Source organism: Bubalus bubalis, chromosome 13 (genome assembly GCF_019923935.1).
Source record: "Bubalus bubalis isolate 160015118507 breed Murrah chromosome 13, NDDB_SH_1, whole genome shotgun sequence".
Taxonomy (NCBI): domain Eukaryota; kingdom Metazoa; phylum Chordata; class Mammalia; order Artiodactyla; family Bovidae; genus Bubalus; species Bubalus bubalis.
The window spans coordinates 61675685-61693494 of NC_059169.1; the positions used below are offsets into that span (position 1 = coordinate 61675685).

General features: G+C 45.0%; 1 protein-coding gene across 11 annotated transcripts in view; it reads right to left on the minus strand.

Moving 5' to 3' along the window:
* Positions 1 to 1040: 1040 nt before the first annotated feature.
* The window catches only part of STARD13 (StAR related lipid transfer domain containing 13), a 482949-nt gene continuing 466179 nt past the window's right edge, over positions 1041 to 17810 (minus strand). For all 11 annotated transcript variants that reach the window (XM_044927356.2, XM_044927355.2, XM_025262908.3 and 8 more), the window contains 7 exons: positions 14448 to 14646; positions 10197 to 10407; positions 9529 to 9643; positions 8459 to 8680; positions 8079 to 8296; positions 4195 to 4371; positions 1041 to 3489 (listed from right to left, as the gene is read on the minus strand). In XM_044927356.2, the coding sequence (XP_044783291.1) occupies positions 3372 to 3489; positions 4195 to 4371; positions 8079 to 8296; positions 8459 to 8680; positions 9529 to 9643; positions 10197 to 10407; positions 14448 to 14646 (1260 nt within the window). In that variant the 3' untranslated portion in view covers positions 1041 to 3371. The remainder of the gene's footprint in view (positions 3490 to 4194; positions 4372 to 8078; positions 8297 to 8458; positions 8681 to 9528; positions 9644 to 10196; positions 10408 to 14447; positions 14647 to 17810) is intronic.

The following is a 17810-nucleotide window of genomic DNA, read 5'->3' on the forward strand; positions in this document are numbered from 1 at the left end:
TTTTTCTTTTCTTTTTTTTTTTTTTTTTTAATTTTATTTTATTTTTAAACTTTACATAACTGTATTAGATTTGCCAAATATCAAAATGAATCCGCCACAGGTATACATGTGTTCCCCATCCTGAACCCTCCTCCCTCCTCCCTCCCCATTCCATCCCTCTGGGTCGTCCCAGTGCACCAGCCCCAAGCATCCAGTATCGTGCATCGAACCTGGACTGGCATCTCATTTCATACATGATATTTACATGTTTCAATGCCATTCTCCCAAATCTTCCCACCCTCTCCCTCTCCCACAGAGTCCATAAGACTGTTCTATACATCAGTGTCTCTTTTGCTGTCTCGTACACAGGGTTACTGTTACCATCTTTCTAAATTCCATATATATGCGTTAGTATACTGTATTGGTGTTTTTCTTTCTGGCTTACTTCACTCTGTATAATAGGCTCCAGTTTCATCCACCTCATTAGAACTGATTCAAATGTATTCTTTTTAATGGCTGAATAATACTCCATTGTGTATATGTACCACAGCTTTCTTATCCATTCATCTGCTGATGGACATCTAGGTTGCTTCCATGTCCTGGCTATTATAAACAGTGCTGCGATGAACATTGGGGTACTCGTGTCTCTTTCCCTTCTGGTTTTCTCAGTGTGTATGCCCAGCAGTGGGATTGCTGGATCATAAGGCATGTCTATTTCCAGTTTTTTAAGGAATCTCCACACTGTTCTCCATAGTGGCTGCACTAGTTTGCATTCCCACCAACAGTGGAAGAGGGTTCCCTTTTCTCCACACCCTCTCCAGCATTTATTACTTGTAGACTTTTGGATTGCAGCCATTCTGACTGGTGTGAAATGGTACCTCATAGTGGTTTTGATTTGCATTTCTCTGATAATGAGTGATGTTGAGCATCTTTTCATGTGTTTGTTAGCCATCTTTATTTTTTAATAGCATGCTACTTTATAGAGAAATCTTCAGGAAGCAGGTTTTCCATTTATATAAAGCATGAAACTCAACATGTATTATAGAGAAAAGAGGGGTATATTGAATGTATATAAATTTATTTGCCTTGGCAATTATTTATTTACAATTGATGATTGATGCCAACAATCGAGGTAAAGATATACATGAGGTATAAATATATTATTTAAAGGCAGTATATTTTATTTCCATTGGCAAGATAACAATGCATAAAATACTGTGGCATTTGACAAACAAGCTTGATGCGTCTTTCTCCTCTTTTTTTTGTTGTTTTTAAGATGCACTGTGCTGTAGGCAGCAGGGGTGTACTTAGTATGTGCATAAAAAATAAAAAGGTAATTTGAAGAGAAGGGGAGTCAGAAATCAAATCACGTTGTTTCTATTCTAAGTGTCCTCGAGATCTCGGCTTCTCAGGGTATGGTCTTTGCCCTGAAGCTGGTTCAGAATCCAGAATCTCAGGCCTGCCTGATCCTGCCAGAATCAGAGGCTCATGGTAACACGATCTCCAGGTGACCCGTGTGCTGCTGAGGCTGGAAAAGCCCTGCTCTGGGTGACAGGACACTGTTCATCCTTGCGCGCCTGTCACACCTCCTGAAAACACGCGGGCCCATCTCTGCAGTGGGACTAGCATTAAGCTACATTAAAATTCACTAACGAGCCTGTCTATGTAATCTGGCATATGTGGTTAAATTTAGGGTGTGAATTTGTTTTGCTCACAGAGCATTGCGCAAATGGAAAACTGTGGGTTTGCCACCACCTTCTTCGGTAGGCAAGGAAACAAAAAAAATTCCTCGATTACAATTCAGACAGTATGATTTTACTTGTACCATCCAGAACTCATTTATAGCATTTTTATTCCTCTCAATAAAAGAATTGCACAATGCTGATAAAAGAAAACATTACAATATAAAAAGAAAACACTCAGTTTTTTTTCCCCTCCAACACCAATTGCTAAATTATGATACCAATCTCTCCCTGAAATCAAACACAATAAATTATCTTCCTCTCTAGAGCTGCTGAATTACAATTAAAAAAAACCCAACTTAAAATCCATCAGCGATTGGTTAAGGATAGTCAATTTGCTTAGTCCATACAATAATAAATAAGGTTCGGTCAAATGCATAGCTAGCTTGACTGACTAATGAAGAAACATGGACTTAACAAACCTGTTTATATTTTCTAAAGCTAATTGAAGAACACAGTTTTGGTCTTAATGTTAGTTTAAAACCCTGTCTTTCAGATTGTAGAACTTTAATGAGTAATATCTTAAGAGCATCATACGTAGCAATATTAGAACTCCCTGAAGCTGTAATGGTCCAGGACTCTTGAGTGACCAGCATCTCCCTTTATCTGGTGTCCAGAGTTAAATTCAGTGCAAGACGTTGTTAAGAAAATGTCAATTAACTGTGACCATTAAATAGGCCACTGGTCAAATAGAATGACATTTAAGAACATTATGCAATGTATCTATGAAACCTCAACAAAACACAGAGGCTCCCTTTGGCTGTGAATATGCCAAGGCTATTCTATTCAGCTCTAATCAGCAGGGAAATACAGGTTCTGTTTCAGTCACTGGAGCTGACTCCAGTGGTCCACGGGCATCTGGCATTTCAGCGAAACTGTATCTGCCGGCCCCATGGCAACTGGTAATATAGTCTTAAATCTGGTAACGACTACTCACCCACTTCTTTGCTTTAAAGAGGACTATTATTTTCCTCGCTTTATCCAATGCCCCACTCTCAGGTTTTGAATGATACAAACTGACAACATGTGAGAACCATTTAATGTGTTTTTCTTTGGTTGGCTAATCTTTGGTAAAACATCAGGGCGGACAACTTGTTTTCACACTTTGGTGTTAGCAGCAGATTCTGCTCAGCTTACAGGGCAGTGGGGACACAGGACCCAGAGAGGCTTGGAAGGAACCGTGTGCCGAAGGGGCTCACCTGATCAGATGCACTCCTTTTCAAAATACGCAATTATATATAAAATTGACTTTGTACATATATACAGTAAAGATAAAGATATACACACATATGTACATACGCTATACATAACATTTATTTACAGTTAATGATAGTGCTTCTTAGAAGCCTTTAAATAGCAAAATTAGGCAATGCACAAGGAATAATCGATTTAATTTTAAGTAACATAGATAAATGTTCTTGATTTTTAAAAATATTATATTAGTAGGGATGTAGCCGTCTCCAGGAAGGCTAGGAAAAGTTCTCAGAAATTCTTGCATCTTCGACATTCCGACTTCTCAGTGCTTCTGCTTTTGAGCAGTAACCTTGTCAATCGGTCTCTCTCTCTCCCTTGCTTCCTCGCGCTCACACTCTCTCCCACAGTTTGCTTCCGCTTCCTCTTCCCTGAGTTTGATGTCACACTTGGGAAAACTCAGATTTTAGTCTCTGGACCCTCAGCAATGAGGGGCTGAAAAGAGTTTCTAATCCTGGCAACTTCCGCCGCACACAGATGTCCAAAGCCTTTATTGTACCATTCTGGGGAGTGACCTCTGTGGGGACAAAAACGGGGAGGGAAGTGGGACAGCCTCTTCCACGTCACAACAGCCTGTCACGGTCACCACGGCGCGCCTGTGCCCTGCTTGTCAGCTCGCCTGCCTTCCCCGAGGGGCTGCTGCTCCGAGGACTGCGAACCTCATTCTGTCAATGGGGGCCTGTGAAAATGCCTTCCTGGCTAAGGATTTGGTCTGTCTTTGCAGCATTCACCAGGTGCTTTCAAATGATAGCGTCCTCTCAGGGACGAGTCTGACTTAATTCAAGAATTTACGGAGAAAACCCAGTTTATATCCACCCAGACCAAGAACTCAGTTTAGCATCATGAATGCATTGAAAAAGGTTGGATTTAAATTAGTTCCTTCTCATAGGAGGGCAACTGGAGGGAGCAGAAAAGGGACAGGCTGGAAAGAAACATAAGAGGACTCGTATTTCCTGAGCATCTGCTATGTGCCAGGCGCCAGTGCTGGCGTTTGCCCCGTGAGAGAAGCACAGTACACGTGGGACAAAACAGAAAATAAAGACGGGCATGGGACCTTCTCCTGAAAGTCAGAATTTTAGCACGGCTGGAACGAGAAGTGAGGGGAATGATTCGTAATCATCGAGACAATGTGTTAATGGTCAGGAGGAGGAAAGGACAGAGCAGTAGGGGTCAGATGGGAAAGAAGGCCCTGTGCCTGCCACCTCCAGGAGCCCACACTCACCTCAGGTCCACCCTGCAGATGTGGGTCAGCCGCGACTTGCCCGAGCCACATGGCTCTATCAAGTACTGGGAGTCCATCACCACAGCGCGCACGCCGCCCATGAGCTGGGCTTCCTCGTGCTCCACGGAGAGGGACACTAGGGTACACATTCCTTTGGGCAAATCGGTTTTCCAGGTCCTGCAGCAAAACAAACCCACACGTGGGAATTACGGCTGAGAGAGAAAGAAAACCCTGAGCATGGCGCTGAGGCTTACGCTGACATTTTCTTGCTCAAATTCCAAGCCCAGTTACTTGGATTCAGCTAATGGTTCTCACAAGTGTGTGTAAAGCTTATACAGTGCGGTTCAAAGCAGGGGTCTCATCCCTCTGACCCAGAGGTCAGAAACGACTTCGCAATTTTTAGAGATTCTTTCCAAATCCCAAACTGAGGCTGCAGAGACTCCTGCACATTCCTGAAGGGCCTGCTGGTCCCACCATTTGGGAATCGGGACTTGCTCATTCAATTCTTTCACCAAACATCTACTGGATGTGCAAGCTATGAGAAGCCACTGAAGACACAAAGGTCCAATCAGGAGGAGAAACAGACCTCCAGAGAGAACTCTGAAACATGCTGACAAGCACAGTGATAAGGCTGTGCAACGAGAACTGAGATCATGCACATGGGAAGGCTTCCTGGAGGAGGTGATGCTCCACTCAAGTCTGAAAGGATACATGAGCTGACGATGCTCAGTTAGAAGAAAACTCGACACATGTGGACTACTAACTGCCTTCAAATCCTTGAGAGGCTCTTGAGTGGGAGAAGAAATAAATACAGTTGATTTGACTCCAGAAAGCAGAGATATGAAGGCGTGTTTCAATCCAGTGCAGAGAAGAGCTGTCTCATAATGTGTACTCTTCAAAAATGGAATGGGCTGTATGAGGAGTAGTGAGCTCATTGTTACTGGAGCTATTCAAGCATAGAAGGGGGTAAGTAAGTGAAGTCGCTCAGTCGTGTCCGACCCTTTGCGACCCTGTGGACTGTAGCCTACCAGGCTTCTCCATCCATGGGATTCTCCAGGCAAGAATACTGGAGTGAGTTACCATGTCCTTCTCCAGGGGATCTTCCCGACCCAGGGACGGAACCCGGGTCTCCCGCATTGGAGGCAGATGCTTTAACCTCTGAGCCACCAGGGAAGATACAGAAGCGGGTACCACTTAGGAAAAGGTTGTAGATGGAAGTCAGGAGCATCTCTGTAGCAACCATTTCTACCACAGGATATGGGTTTGATTATCATAATCTCAGTTATTAAGTCACAAATCCTATCCCCTTGCTTAGTTATCTTATCTATAACTTCATCTTCTTCTACCACACAAGAAACATATTACCAAGAAACTTGGGAATAAGCAAGCCCAACAAATTTCTTAGCAACTTCTCCATGGGTATGACCATTCTCTTTTCATGCATGATGCTATGATTAAGAAATAAGACGGAAAGTTGAATAGATTGTGGGGATAAAATGGAAAAAGGCTTCAGTGACTATCACTGGAACCTCCTGAGGAACTAGAGAAAGGGATGAAGTGAGACATGAACATGGTAATCCTGAAAGGAGACCATCCATGGCACTTTCTACCTCTTGTATCATAACCATAAGGAATTCCTGCTACAAGCAACATGTCTGGTTCATTATTCATCTTCTTGGGTGTCGAGTTCTCTTCCCTCAGCTTCATGGTCCACCCACCTTCTCCTTCAAGTCTTGGATCAAATATCAACACAGTGAGACTCTGCTCTGACCCTCTATCTTATGTATCACCCTAAGATAAGTAACCCCTTCATGGATCACAGCCTTGTGAGAGCTGGGCGATAAAGAAGGCTGAGCACCAAAGAACTGATGTTTTTGAATTGTGGTGCTGGAGAAGACTCTTAAGAGTCCCTTGGACTATAAGGAGATCAAACCAGTCAATCCTAAAGGAACTCAACCCTGAATATTCATTGGAAAGATTGATGCTGAAACTGAAGCTCCAATACTTCGGCCATCTAATGTGAAGAGCAACTCAACAGAAAAGACCCTGATGCTGAGAAAGATTGAGGGCGGGAGGAGAAGGGGGTGGCAGAGGATGAGATGATTAGATAGCACCACCGACTCAATGGACATGAATCTGAGCAAACTCCGGGAGACAGTGAAGGACAGGAGAGCCTAGTAAGCTGCAGTCCATGGAGTCACAGAGTCAGAAACGACTTAGTGACTGAACAACAACAGAAAAGAAATCCTAGTCCCCTTGCTTATTCTTTATTGACTCTTCCTAATAAAATATAAATCTCAACAGAGCAGGACTGTGGTCTGTTCACAGCAGTATCTTGAGTCTCCAACAGTGCCTGGCACAAGGCCGGGATGGAATGGGACTCTAAAAATGGCAGGCAGGTGGCACTGCAGGAAGAGTGGGAGGAGGGCTGTTCCATGAATGGACTCTGGCCCTCAGCCTCCTCTAAGGGGAGTGGAGAGTGGACCATGGTGGGGCTCTAACCCACCAGTTCCCAGGGCTGCCATCCTGGAACTATTTGACTTCTTGCTGGCAGCAGTGAAGGTGTAAAATTTAACTTCCAATGAGATGAGTAATGTCCCAATAACTGTGTCAAGAAGCCATGCTTACAATTTCCCACATTCTCCACCAGGATCCCATTGTGGCTAAGATAAACACGTATATTTGGGCGAAAAAAAAAATGACCCTTGAAATTCAAGGTCCTAAGGACCAATTCCAAAGGCAGAAATAGCTCATGTGAAAAGTAATCTTTAGTTTGCCATCAAGACTAGTTTAATAAAGAAACTATTTTAAATATGCATTTGGGAATTTCACCAGTGATTTTTTTTTAATACTGCTAATATATGAGAAGAGATGGTATTCACCATCAGTTATCAGTAAAAAAAATTTTTGTACTTAATTATATTTTATTTGGGTTTGTCAGTATCCTCCATCCCCATTCTTTCTGATTCAGTACAGACTCACCAGCCAACATACACAGCTCCACTGTCCCACTGCCTACTGTTGGTTGAGCATCCCACTCTAAATCCAGAGAACAGGGGTCTGGAACTCAACTCACAAATCTATTAGAAGCAATATTTCAGCAGACGAGATCAGAGTCTCAAGCCTTGTCAGGCCCTGAAATCTTTCTGGACATTCGAGTGTCTCAGCATAGTTGGATCTTCAGGGCTGGGCCAAGGTTTCCATGCATGGGGATGACTTATAAACATGTAAGGGCTTCCCTGGTGGCTCAGAGGATAAAGAATTTGCCTGCAATCCAGGAGACCTGGATTAGATCCCTAGGTCTGGAAGATCCCCGGGAGGAGACCAAGGCAACTCACTCCAGTATTCTTGCCTGGAGAATTCCATGGACAGAGGAGCCCGGCAGGCTACAGTCCATGGGGTCGCAAAGAATTGCACACGACTGAGCATAGACTGAACGTGTGAAGTTATACAGATGAATTCTGAAGTTACACACACTCTGGATGGAGAGCCACACCACTGAAGACCTGCCTTTTCCAGGCGGAGAAAAACAAAATCAAGAGAAAAGCCAGTGAGATTCAATTTGCATAATTTGGCAGAAAGTTCAGCTGGACAAACAGCAGCTCTTCTTGGGACTCTGTTCTGAGGAAATGAACGATATTTATGGCCTAATAAACCGTATGCTCCATAATGAAAGGGGCCATAAGAGAGCATGGCAGAACTGTGAATTGGGTGAAAGAAGCAGGAGGTCGGGCATGAATAGGGCAGTCAGTTTTCACCGAGGGAAGTGAACTGAGGGCTGGTGCCAGTGTTCCTGGTGGAGGCTGAACTTAGGTGGGAGAATGCAGTGAAATGCTTTCATCTGAAGCTCTCACCCTGCTTTTGGAGCAGAGGGTCAGGCTTACCTGAGAACCACGAAGTCCCTGGAGGGGTGGGGCGCCATGCTGTTCAGCACGTACTGATAGACTTCCGTCTGTTTGTCCAGCATTTCCACCACCTTCCACTGCACGAAGTCCTCGTCCCACAGGTGGCGCTCCCTCAGCACGCGGTTCAGAACCACCGAGGGGGGCGCCTCCACCTCGGCGGAAGCCTTCCACAGCCTCAGCGGGGGCCCGTCTCCCACCTGGGGAAAGACACCCGCAGCGGCTGAGAGGTCCCTGGCTCTTCAGAACCTACCAGGCTTCACTGGGTGTTCAAGAAGCCTCATCGATTATGGAACTTGAAATTCCAGGTTGTTAGATGTGGCTCTTTGGGAGTAAATTTTTTTTCCAAGACCCAAGATTACCTTTTTGAAAGCAAGCTCTGTGCTGTCTGTGCTTGGACACGTGACCCATCCTTTGAACTTCTCCTTGGCTTCCTTCTGGAGGCCCTGGACGAGATGTTCCAGGTACGTGTGGAAAGTGGCCCCGCTGTCCTCCAGCTGGGCCCCCAGCTCTTCCAGAGTTGGCGGATGGATCTCAGCCTCCACATACGAGTTATGAGACTGGGCCACCATCTCGAGCGGGACCTGAACCAACGGGCACACAGAAGAGCAACACAGAAATGCTGAGACTGATAGAGAAAGTGAAGTAGCGTCACCGAAAACCACGGTACTGGTGACAGGCCAGGTGCCGCAGGGCAAGAGGTGTGTGTCTGAGATCAGTGACAGCAGTCGGGAGAAAGGGCTTCTGAAAGTCAGGAAACCCAGATCTGTTTGAGGCTATATTTATTATTCAGAACATCGCCACGACTTCCCATTCATCCTTTCCATTTTTCTTTGATTTTACTTGTCATATATTTTTATTCAGTTTGGCAAAACTTGGACTAGGGAAATTTAAAAAGTGCACAGACTTAAGGGGAACATCAAACATGACTCAGAAAACAGCTTTACCTTTTTAGCACACTTTTTCCTTTTGCAAATGCCAGTTTTGCCACAAAAAGGATGCCAGAAGTCTAGTTCACTTGCTCCTTTAGCATGTCTGTGGCTGTATTCATAAGCTGTCACTGATTCAGAGTTAACCGCAATTGTTCAGTATCCCCCTCCACACACACACATACATTGAATCTAATCAAGTCCTGAGGTCACATTAAATATACTATAGTTGGCTGGCCCAGGACCTGGCACGGAAACTTGATGCAGCCGTTTTTATAAACATCATCATCATGGTAAACCCAAGTGTCTTTAACTGTCAAAGCCTCAACTTCGGGGTTGCCTCCTCATATTTCTGGGAGGCACTATTCAGTGTACCATAGTAAAAAAAAAAAAAAAAAAAAAAAAAAACTCAGAAATAAGCCATAAATGCAGTAACCATTCCAACTGTCTTATCGAGTTCCAAGAGCTATAAGGAAGGAAGACGGTTGGAGCCTTTCACTCACCTCAAAAAGTCTGTCACATTCCATGATCATGTGGGCCAGCCCCTGAGCCGCGGCCAGATTCTCACTGAGGTCCTTTTGATCTGGTTTCCCAGCGGCATATTTTTTCTGGATGACTCTGTAATTGAAGGGGACAACGCTCAGCAGATCCCAAACCCCAGAGCATTTCACAGGATCCAGTTCACCCCTCTGCTATCTCTTCATGCCCGGATGCCACCCAGATCCCAGACTTTCTCATTTCCAAATAAAAACAGTGACCACACATCTTAGATATCCCAAGGCAGGTTAAGAGTCTGACAAATGGAAAACCTTGGAAAAACACAAGGGCAGGAATAACTGTTGGGGGAGAAATTAATTCATTTTTCCCCAAGTTTGAAACTACTTCACCACAAGCTGCCATGCTTGGGCCTGAAATCCAGTCTTTTCAAATTGAAGATTTTGTAAAACACATACAAAACAGAATACCAGGTTTTCTGAATCACAGAGGACACTCTTCAATGCTACCTTGGTAATTCTCTGACTCTGAGCTGCAACTCCAAACATTTTCTGATTATAAACGAAGTGCTAACAGATCCCCAGGTTGAAGTGCAATGCATGTATTTTTTTTTTTTTTTTAGTAGCCCTGGGGAATACCTGATTTAGGATTAGCATTCCCGTTGAGAAAAACCCACCTGGGGGAGCTTTCTTTCTTCAGTAAATTCAGGTGGAAGAGGGAGGGGGCCAGACACACGGCCAGGTTCATGGGCGTCATCTGATTCTCTTCCACCGCGTGGACCACGTCGTTGAGGAAGCATAGCAGCGTCTGCAGCACCTCCCGGCTCTCGTCGGCCAGCAGCAGGACGGCCGCCTGCACTGCCTGCAGCCGCTGCTCCTTGGGGACATCTGTGAAAAAGTGGGTGCCAGGCTGTCAGAGGGCCAGCCGCAGAAGGAGCTGGCGGGGGAGGGGGAGAGTGCGCTACCTTCCTGCGAACATGCTTGGGGTCCTTGGGGTCCTCGTCGTCATCAACAGTGACCGTGAGGACAGCTAGGAGCACAGAGAAGTTATTGCTTTGGACCCGGTGTCAGAACCCCCCAGTCTCACTCCAGAACTCACGGTCTTAACGACGAGGCTGGACCCACAAGGAGCACCCTGTGCTGGCTTTCGATACTCACCTGTCTGCCGCCTCACCTGTTTCAAACCTCTTGCCCATCGCCCCCCTTCCCTAGCTTGTGAAGTATCTCTCAGGATGCCCAGGGCTTGTGGGAAGGGGAACCAGGTCCCCCCTCCTCTCAAGCCTTTCTCCTTCTGGGTGGTCCCCGTGGTGATGAAGGTGGTGGTGGGGCAGGGGGTGGGGCGGGGAGCCCTGGTCATGCAGGCTTGAAAGAGAACTGGCCTGAACAGTAAGAGGTAACTAAGAGGGAAAATCCTAGAAAAATGGGTGCTCCGTGCTGCATTTTGCTGCCCCCTGGCTGTGTCTATCAGTGATCTTTTAGGACTGTTGCTGCTGCTGCTAAGTTGCTTCAGTCGTGTCTGACTCAGTGCGACCCCATAGACGGCAGGCAGCCCACCAGGCTCCCCTGGCCCTGGAATTCTCCAGGCAAGAACACTGGAGTGGGTTGCCATTTCCTCCTCCAATGCATGAAAGTGAAAAGGGAAAGTGAAGTCACTCAGTCGTGTCTGACTCTTAGTGACCCCATGGACTACAGCCTACCAGGCTCCTCCGTCCATGGGATTTTCCAGGCAAGAGTACTGGAGTGGGTTGCCATTGCCTTTTCCGCTTTTAGGACTGACTCACTGCCTTATTCCCCTCACTGTGAAAGATACCATCAGGAGCTCACTTGAGTTAAGAAGTGTGAAGTGATAATAGCTTAGTCGTGTCCTACTCTTCCTGACCCCACGGACTGCAGCCCACCAGGCTCCTCTGTCCTTGGATTTCCCAGGCAAGAATACTGGGAAAGGGTTGCCATATCCTCCTCCGAGGGATCTTCCCCACCCAGGGATCAAATCTGTGTCTCCTGCATTAGTAGGCAGATTCTTTACTGTCTGAGCCAGCTGGGAGAAGTGGCCTCTTCCCCACAGACATTGGAAAACTCTTGACACCAGAGTCTATCCCTGGAACGTTGTTATTTCTAGTCTGGCTACTAGAAGTCACCGCAGGTAACTCAGAGCCTCAATCAATGTGCTGGCTACCTGACCCTCCATTCTTGTCCTGTCCGGTAGCTCCTGTTCACCACTTCTGGATTCATGGGTCAAATAAGCAGTTCTGATGGACACTGGCCCTGCAGCACAAGCTTGGCTGCCTGGGATATACTTACTGTCTCTTTCTTCTCTAAGAAAGGTCATGTTCTGTTCAGGTTTGGGCTGTATTGTGCTCAGGGAGGTTGGGCCCTTCCCTCTGACCCACACTGGCCTAAACCAAAAATGGTAACCCCGTTCTTCTCTCCAGTGATTGATTTAGGGGAGAAAAATGTATACTTTCTGGCCTGTGGGACCAAGATAAATGTTAGGTAGGCGCTTCTGTAAATTCTGATAGAAAGAGACACATGCCTGAGGAGACCCCTTCTGCTGACCTCTTGCCTTTGGATGTGATTTTGGGAAGACATGATAATGTGAAGTTGTGGCAGTCCTATTGTGACCTTAAGGGGATAACCAAGAGAGGCGCACTTCAGCCATGGTGTCCCTGAATTAACCAACTCTGGAATTACTCAACTCCAGATTTTCTGTCTTGTGCGATTATATAATGTCTTTATTGTTTAAACAACTGTTTGTTGGATTTTGGGTCCTGTGTTTATAGCTGAGAGCATTGTAACTGGTCATCTCTCTCAACAACGCCCAAAGGTTCTCCAGTGATTAATGAACCAAATATAAGCCCTTTGCTTTAATGTTCAGTGCCCTTCCTGGGTACAGGCCTCAGTCTAATTTTTGGAGTCATTTGATGCTTCACTGGACAGTTACCCTTGTGCAAGCCAGACGGAAATCCTATAATCGCCTGACACATGTGCTGTTTGCTTCACTCAGCATGTGTTCCTTGTGTATCTCAACCTTGAGTTGTCACCTCTCCATCAAGTCCTTATTCCTCATCTCAACCCCATTGGGTGCTTTTTGTAACTTATCATGGAATGTCTCCAGTTTTGCTGTATTGCAGTTATCTATGTATGTCTTGTCTCCCTAAGTTGTAAGATGCCTAAGAGCAGAGTTAAGTCTTACTTATCCATGTTCTCTGCAGCGCTCAGCACAGTGCCCTGAACATAAGCTGAACTCAGTAAATGTCTGCTCAGCTAAAATAAACCCTGCTTTGATCTTTTTTTTTTTTTTTTGCATTGTGCGTCTCACAAAGAGCTGAAAGCATTTATCTCTTGGAAATAATCTGGCTTTAACCTTAGACTGATGTCAACCATAACCCAAGAACCGATTTCATGTAAAGGCTCATATATGCTACTTCCAAACCATAAGGGAGGCTTTACTGAAAAAACACAGCTCAACCTCTTATGGCAGAAACATGAATTCCCTGTATTTAGGCTCCAGCAACCTGTATCACTAACTTAACCTATTCATTTTGAAAAGATAATATTTATTTAGTGGGTCACTACTTTATCCTGTTTTGACAAGTGGTACTTATTATAATCCTTTTTGATTGCAAACTCCTAAAATACATTTAGTACAGAATTCTCAATAAGCAGGAATCCTCTTCGAGTTGGATCAATTTCATGTCAAGGTCCATTTCATGCGTATGTTGCTAAAAACCCACAAGTCCACAGGCTGAGTGTTTTTTTCCTGAAGAATTGAGACTTGGACCATTAAATACTTATAGCTGACCCTTGAACAACAAGGTTTGACCTGCACAGATTCACTTAACAGGCAAGTGCTTTTTCCTGATAAATACATAGTCAGCTCTTCCTATACTTGGGTCTTGAATTTGCAGATTCAATGAACTGTGAATCCTGTACTGTGTTTATGACCTAAAGTTGTCTGAATCCTCGGATGCCCAGTGGAGGATACGGAAAACTGACGGTGGAACCTGAGTATCCTTGGGGAGTCCTGAAAGGAAGCCCATGCGGATGCTGTGTAAACATAACAGTGCCGCTAGGAAAAAGCCACGTGTTCATTTCTGCCCTTAGCAACTACCTTTAGCAGGGTGTGCCTTTAAATCAATAATTGCTATTTTTAATTATTAATTATAGGGGCTTCACTGAGCATTATCAACTTCACATCACTTAAAAAGTTCTAAGTGAAAATATAAATTAGTTGAATTAAGCTTAAGCCTTGATTTGCTTTGCTTACTTATCACCAGTTAAAATGCATGGTATTAAAGTACAATTTCCCCTTGATTTCTAGTCATTTTAACACATCTGGATTTCATATATACCAAGGAAATGCTTTCTTTTTAAAAACACCTGTATATAAAATAAATTCTATTGTGTCCCTTTTCATTTTAAGTTTATTAAAATTACATTGAAAGTTAGTTTTTTGTTTTTAAATATATCTTACACAAACCCCTATTGAGAGAAGGAAGGTTTTTATGTCAAAAAGTATTTTCAAATGCATAAAATACAGCCTGGAGATTTTCATATCAAAGTGTGAACAAAGTTTACTCCTGTAACTTTTATATACTTCATGCATTGCTTGTAGGGTTTCCCTGGTGGCTCAGTGGTAAAGAGTCTGCCTGCAATGCAGGGGCCCCAGGAGATGTGGGTTCGATCCCTGGGTGGGAGATCCCCTAGAGAAGGGCATGGCAACCAACTCCAGTATTTTTGCCTGGAGAATCCCATGGACAGAGGTGCCTGGTGGGCTACAATCCAAAGGGTCGCAAAGAGTCAGATACAACTGAGGCAACTTAGCATGCATGCATGTATTACCTGTACGATTAAAATTCAATCTATGTACTTTTTTTTTTTAGGTGAATGGATGCGCTTTAGAACAGGCTGGGCACTGTACCACTTACACTGGTAGATGTGGAGGAAGGTCTCACTGAGCTTGTTGGTGAAAAGAGGCTCGGGAAGGTCCCGGAAGAACTGCTTCACCATGTCCGCCACGTCGTAAGCAGACTGGTCCTCATAGCTGACGTTCTCAGGGAAGTTCTCATTCATTTGACGTAAGGCATGGATTCGAGATTTCACACCTGATTTTCGAAAAAGACCCACCTGAAACAAGCCACAGGGATGTGTCAGTGAGGCTGCCTTTGGCCCCAGATATTTTCTTCCTACGGCAAGCACCTGGGGGGTGATGGGAAGGCAGTGGGACCAGGACTTGGTGAGCTGGAATTGTGGCCAAACTAGTCAATTGTAAATTACTAATTTAGCTACTCTGGGCAGTAGCAGAACATTGACTTCCTCTCCCACAAAATGAAAATTATAATAGTACCCCCTTTTACAGGGCTACGGAGAAAATAGATGTGATTGTGCTTTGTAACCTGTCAAGTCTTAAAACACCACTGATGTTATTATTGTATTGTTGTATTGTATTGTATTTAGTTAACAAGTAGTGATTAAATACCCATTATGTATCAGGCATACTTATAACTTCTTGGAGTCATCAGTGAGCAGACCAGACAAAATTCCCTGTCCTCTGGTTGTGTGCACTTTAGTAGGGGTTTTGAAAAAGTTCCATCAATGGAAGGTTTGATAGATACCAGATAAGCAACCATATCCAATGCCCCTTTGAGGGAAAGGTTTATTGGGAATGTGTTCATGAAACAAAACAATATCATAAGCATGTATTTTGATTGAAAAGTCTTACTTCTATGCTTTTCCTTCTCCAAAATCCTTGTGACTTAGGCTTCTCGTATGATGCACCTACTACTCTAGCTGGTGAGTTGTTAGGTATGTAAGTTATGGCTCTGGTGAGAATGATTCCTGAGTGTTTTTTCTTCAGATTTCAAGACATTGTCTTATGCCTTTTTTATTTTTAGCACTTACACTCCTCTGCTTGACAAATAAATGGAGCAGTAGGGCACCATGGGGATGATGCCCCAACAGGGATAAACAAGGGGCAGCAGAGCCCTGTGGGGATGCAGGGTCCTGCAGTGGTTTCCAGGTTATGCTGTAGGCTCCCCTCGAGTGGACCTGCCGCCACCCCAAAAGAACTGAGCTTCTCTGGGAGCCCAGGCTTACAGTGCATTAGTATGTCTGTTATTTTTAAATGCCCGCAGGGCACTGAGTTTCTCAAAACCAGTTCTTCAACCCTCCATCTGCACTCTTTTCACTCCCCAAGGGCTCCCTAGTTGGCCCGCTTCCACGCTCCCAGCGGTCAGAGAGGTGGGCAGTGGCCGGACCGGGAGTCAACGCTGGCTGCTCTTCCCCTGCTCTGGAGAGTCACGCCTCCCTGGCTGCTCCGCGTGCCAGGCCGGTCTCAACCCAAGCTCCAGCGTCTGAGGAGAGCTCTCTCAGTTGCTGCTATAAATGGAGAGCAGCCCTCACTCTTTCGAACTGCAGTAACAGCAAGGGAAGAATTCCAAGCAGTTGGGGAATACTCGGGGTTTTGTATACATCAGAGGCATGGAACACAGGGGAAATTATACACCACTACTTTTTGTGGCAATAAAGACAGAATCCTTAGTAATCCTTCTCTGCATTCTGAGGCTTACCACCCCAATTCCACAGAATTGGATATTCAGGCGGAGTGTCATTTAAAACATTAATTGCTTTCTTTTTGATTCTTAAGGTTTGGAATGCCTAGAAAATGCAGAAACATTGCCAAGAAGAATCTAAAGAACATTTCTCTTCCTCTGGCGACTACTCCAAATTTCATCAAAAGGCAGGAGAAGAAAGCATGTACTGTCAAAAGAAAAGTTCAAGGTGTCAGATAAGTGATTATCGGAGTGAGACCCAGCCTCAGTGTGTTTACATCTCTCATTCTGGAAGGAGGCCCAGGACTGGGCCTCAGGGCCGTGATGCACGGGAGTTCTCAGAAGCCAAGTGCCCTGGAGGTGAATTCCTTAGCGTGATTCACAAACAGGGCTCCTCCTGTGAGTTGGGAGTATTCCATCCGAGAATTCCTGTTATTATTGTTTTTGACGGTGGAGAAATACTGATCGTGTTCTATAAAAAGAATAAAGCTGACAACTGTGTGTGTGTGAGTGAGTGAGTGTGTGTGTGTGTGTGTACGTGGCGGGACCAGGTTCCTCGTTGTCCTCTGTGCCTCGCCGGCGTGGATTCTGGTGCACGTGAGGTGCAGGTACACACATATCCCAGGGATGCTTTCTTTGTACTGTTCTGTCTCCAAGTTTCTTTCTAGTTTCAGCAGATACTGTTATTTCAACGATTTGAGATGTGTCTGGAGCTCTCCAGCCGCCGGGTCTGTGCTGCTTGTTTCGACTTCAGATCTCACAGGATGTCCAGAGGGTTGTCAGGTATTTATTTGTTCAGCCTCAAATTCTGACAGTAACCTTCCCATCCCACCCTTATCTTCCAGGGGACGTGGGAAATATCTGTGGGTTCTGTGGATTTTGGGCTCTTCTGTTGGAAGTGCCAAAGGAATTTTTTTTTTCTAAGTCTAATAAAAGTAAAGGTGGTCTGAAATCAGATTCCAGATGGAGTACTGAGAATGGCAGAAGAGAGATGGGAAGGGCCCCTGTCGTAAAAAATGGCACTGAGCTGATGGAACAAGTGCCCTACTACCTGCCTTGTTGTTATGTGACCATGGGAATTTTCTATTGTTTAAGCCATTTGGGGGCAGGGCTTCAGGTCCCTGCAGTGGAAAACTTCCTGGTGAGGTAAGTAGAAGCCTTTTCTGGGGCCAGAGGGAAGAGCTTTTCTTATCCATCATCGTAGAGCAGCCAGGGCTGGGGGTTCCCAGGTTTGCCAACCATCACTTCCTCTTCAAAGAGCTTTCACAGCTGCGATAAAATGCGCATTTCTGACTAATTTCTTTTTGTAAGTTAAAAAGTGGAGGACCAAAGAAACCACTGAAAATGCCTTTCTTCTAGGGACACCATGGTCATTGTGGCCGATGGGAGGCAACCCCAGGCCCTTCAGCTTCATTATGAAGAAGACCCAAGAAGTGTAAATGTCTTTCATTCGCTTCTGTGTCTGTCGCTGGTGGCCCGGTGACCTGGGTAGTCACATTTGGACGCACGTTTAGTTTAATGCTCTGTGGTTGCCATTTTGAAATTCTTCGTAATCTCTATGCACTTTTCATTTTGCACAAGACTCCACAAATTACACAGCAGAGCCTGCTCTCATGTACCAGAAAGTATGGCTCCAACATCCTCTCTTAATAGGTAAGAGTAGTGGTCAGCAATGCAAAATCCATTTCATAAGCTTGTCTCTTGCACGTCATCTCTCATTTTCAGGGCAAAAGGATGAAT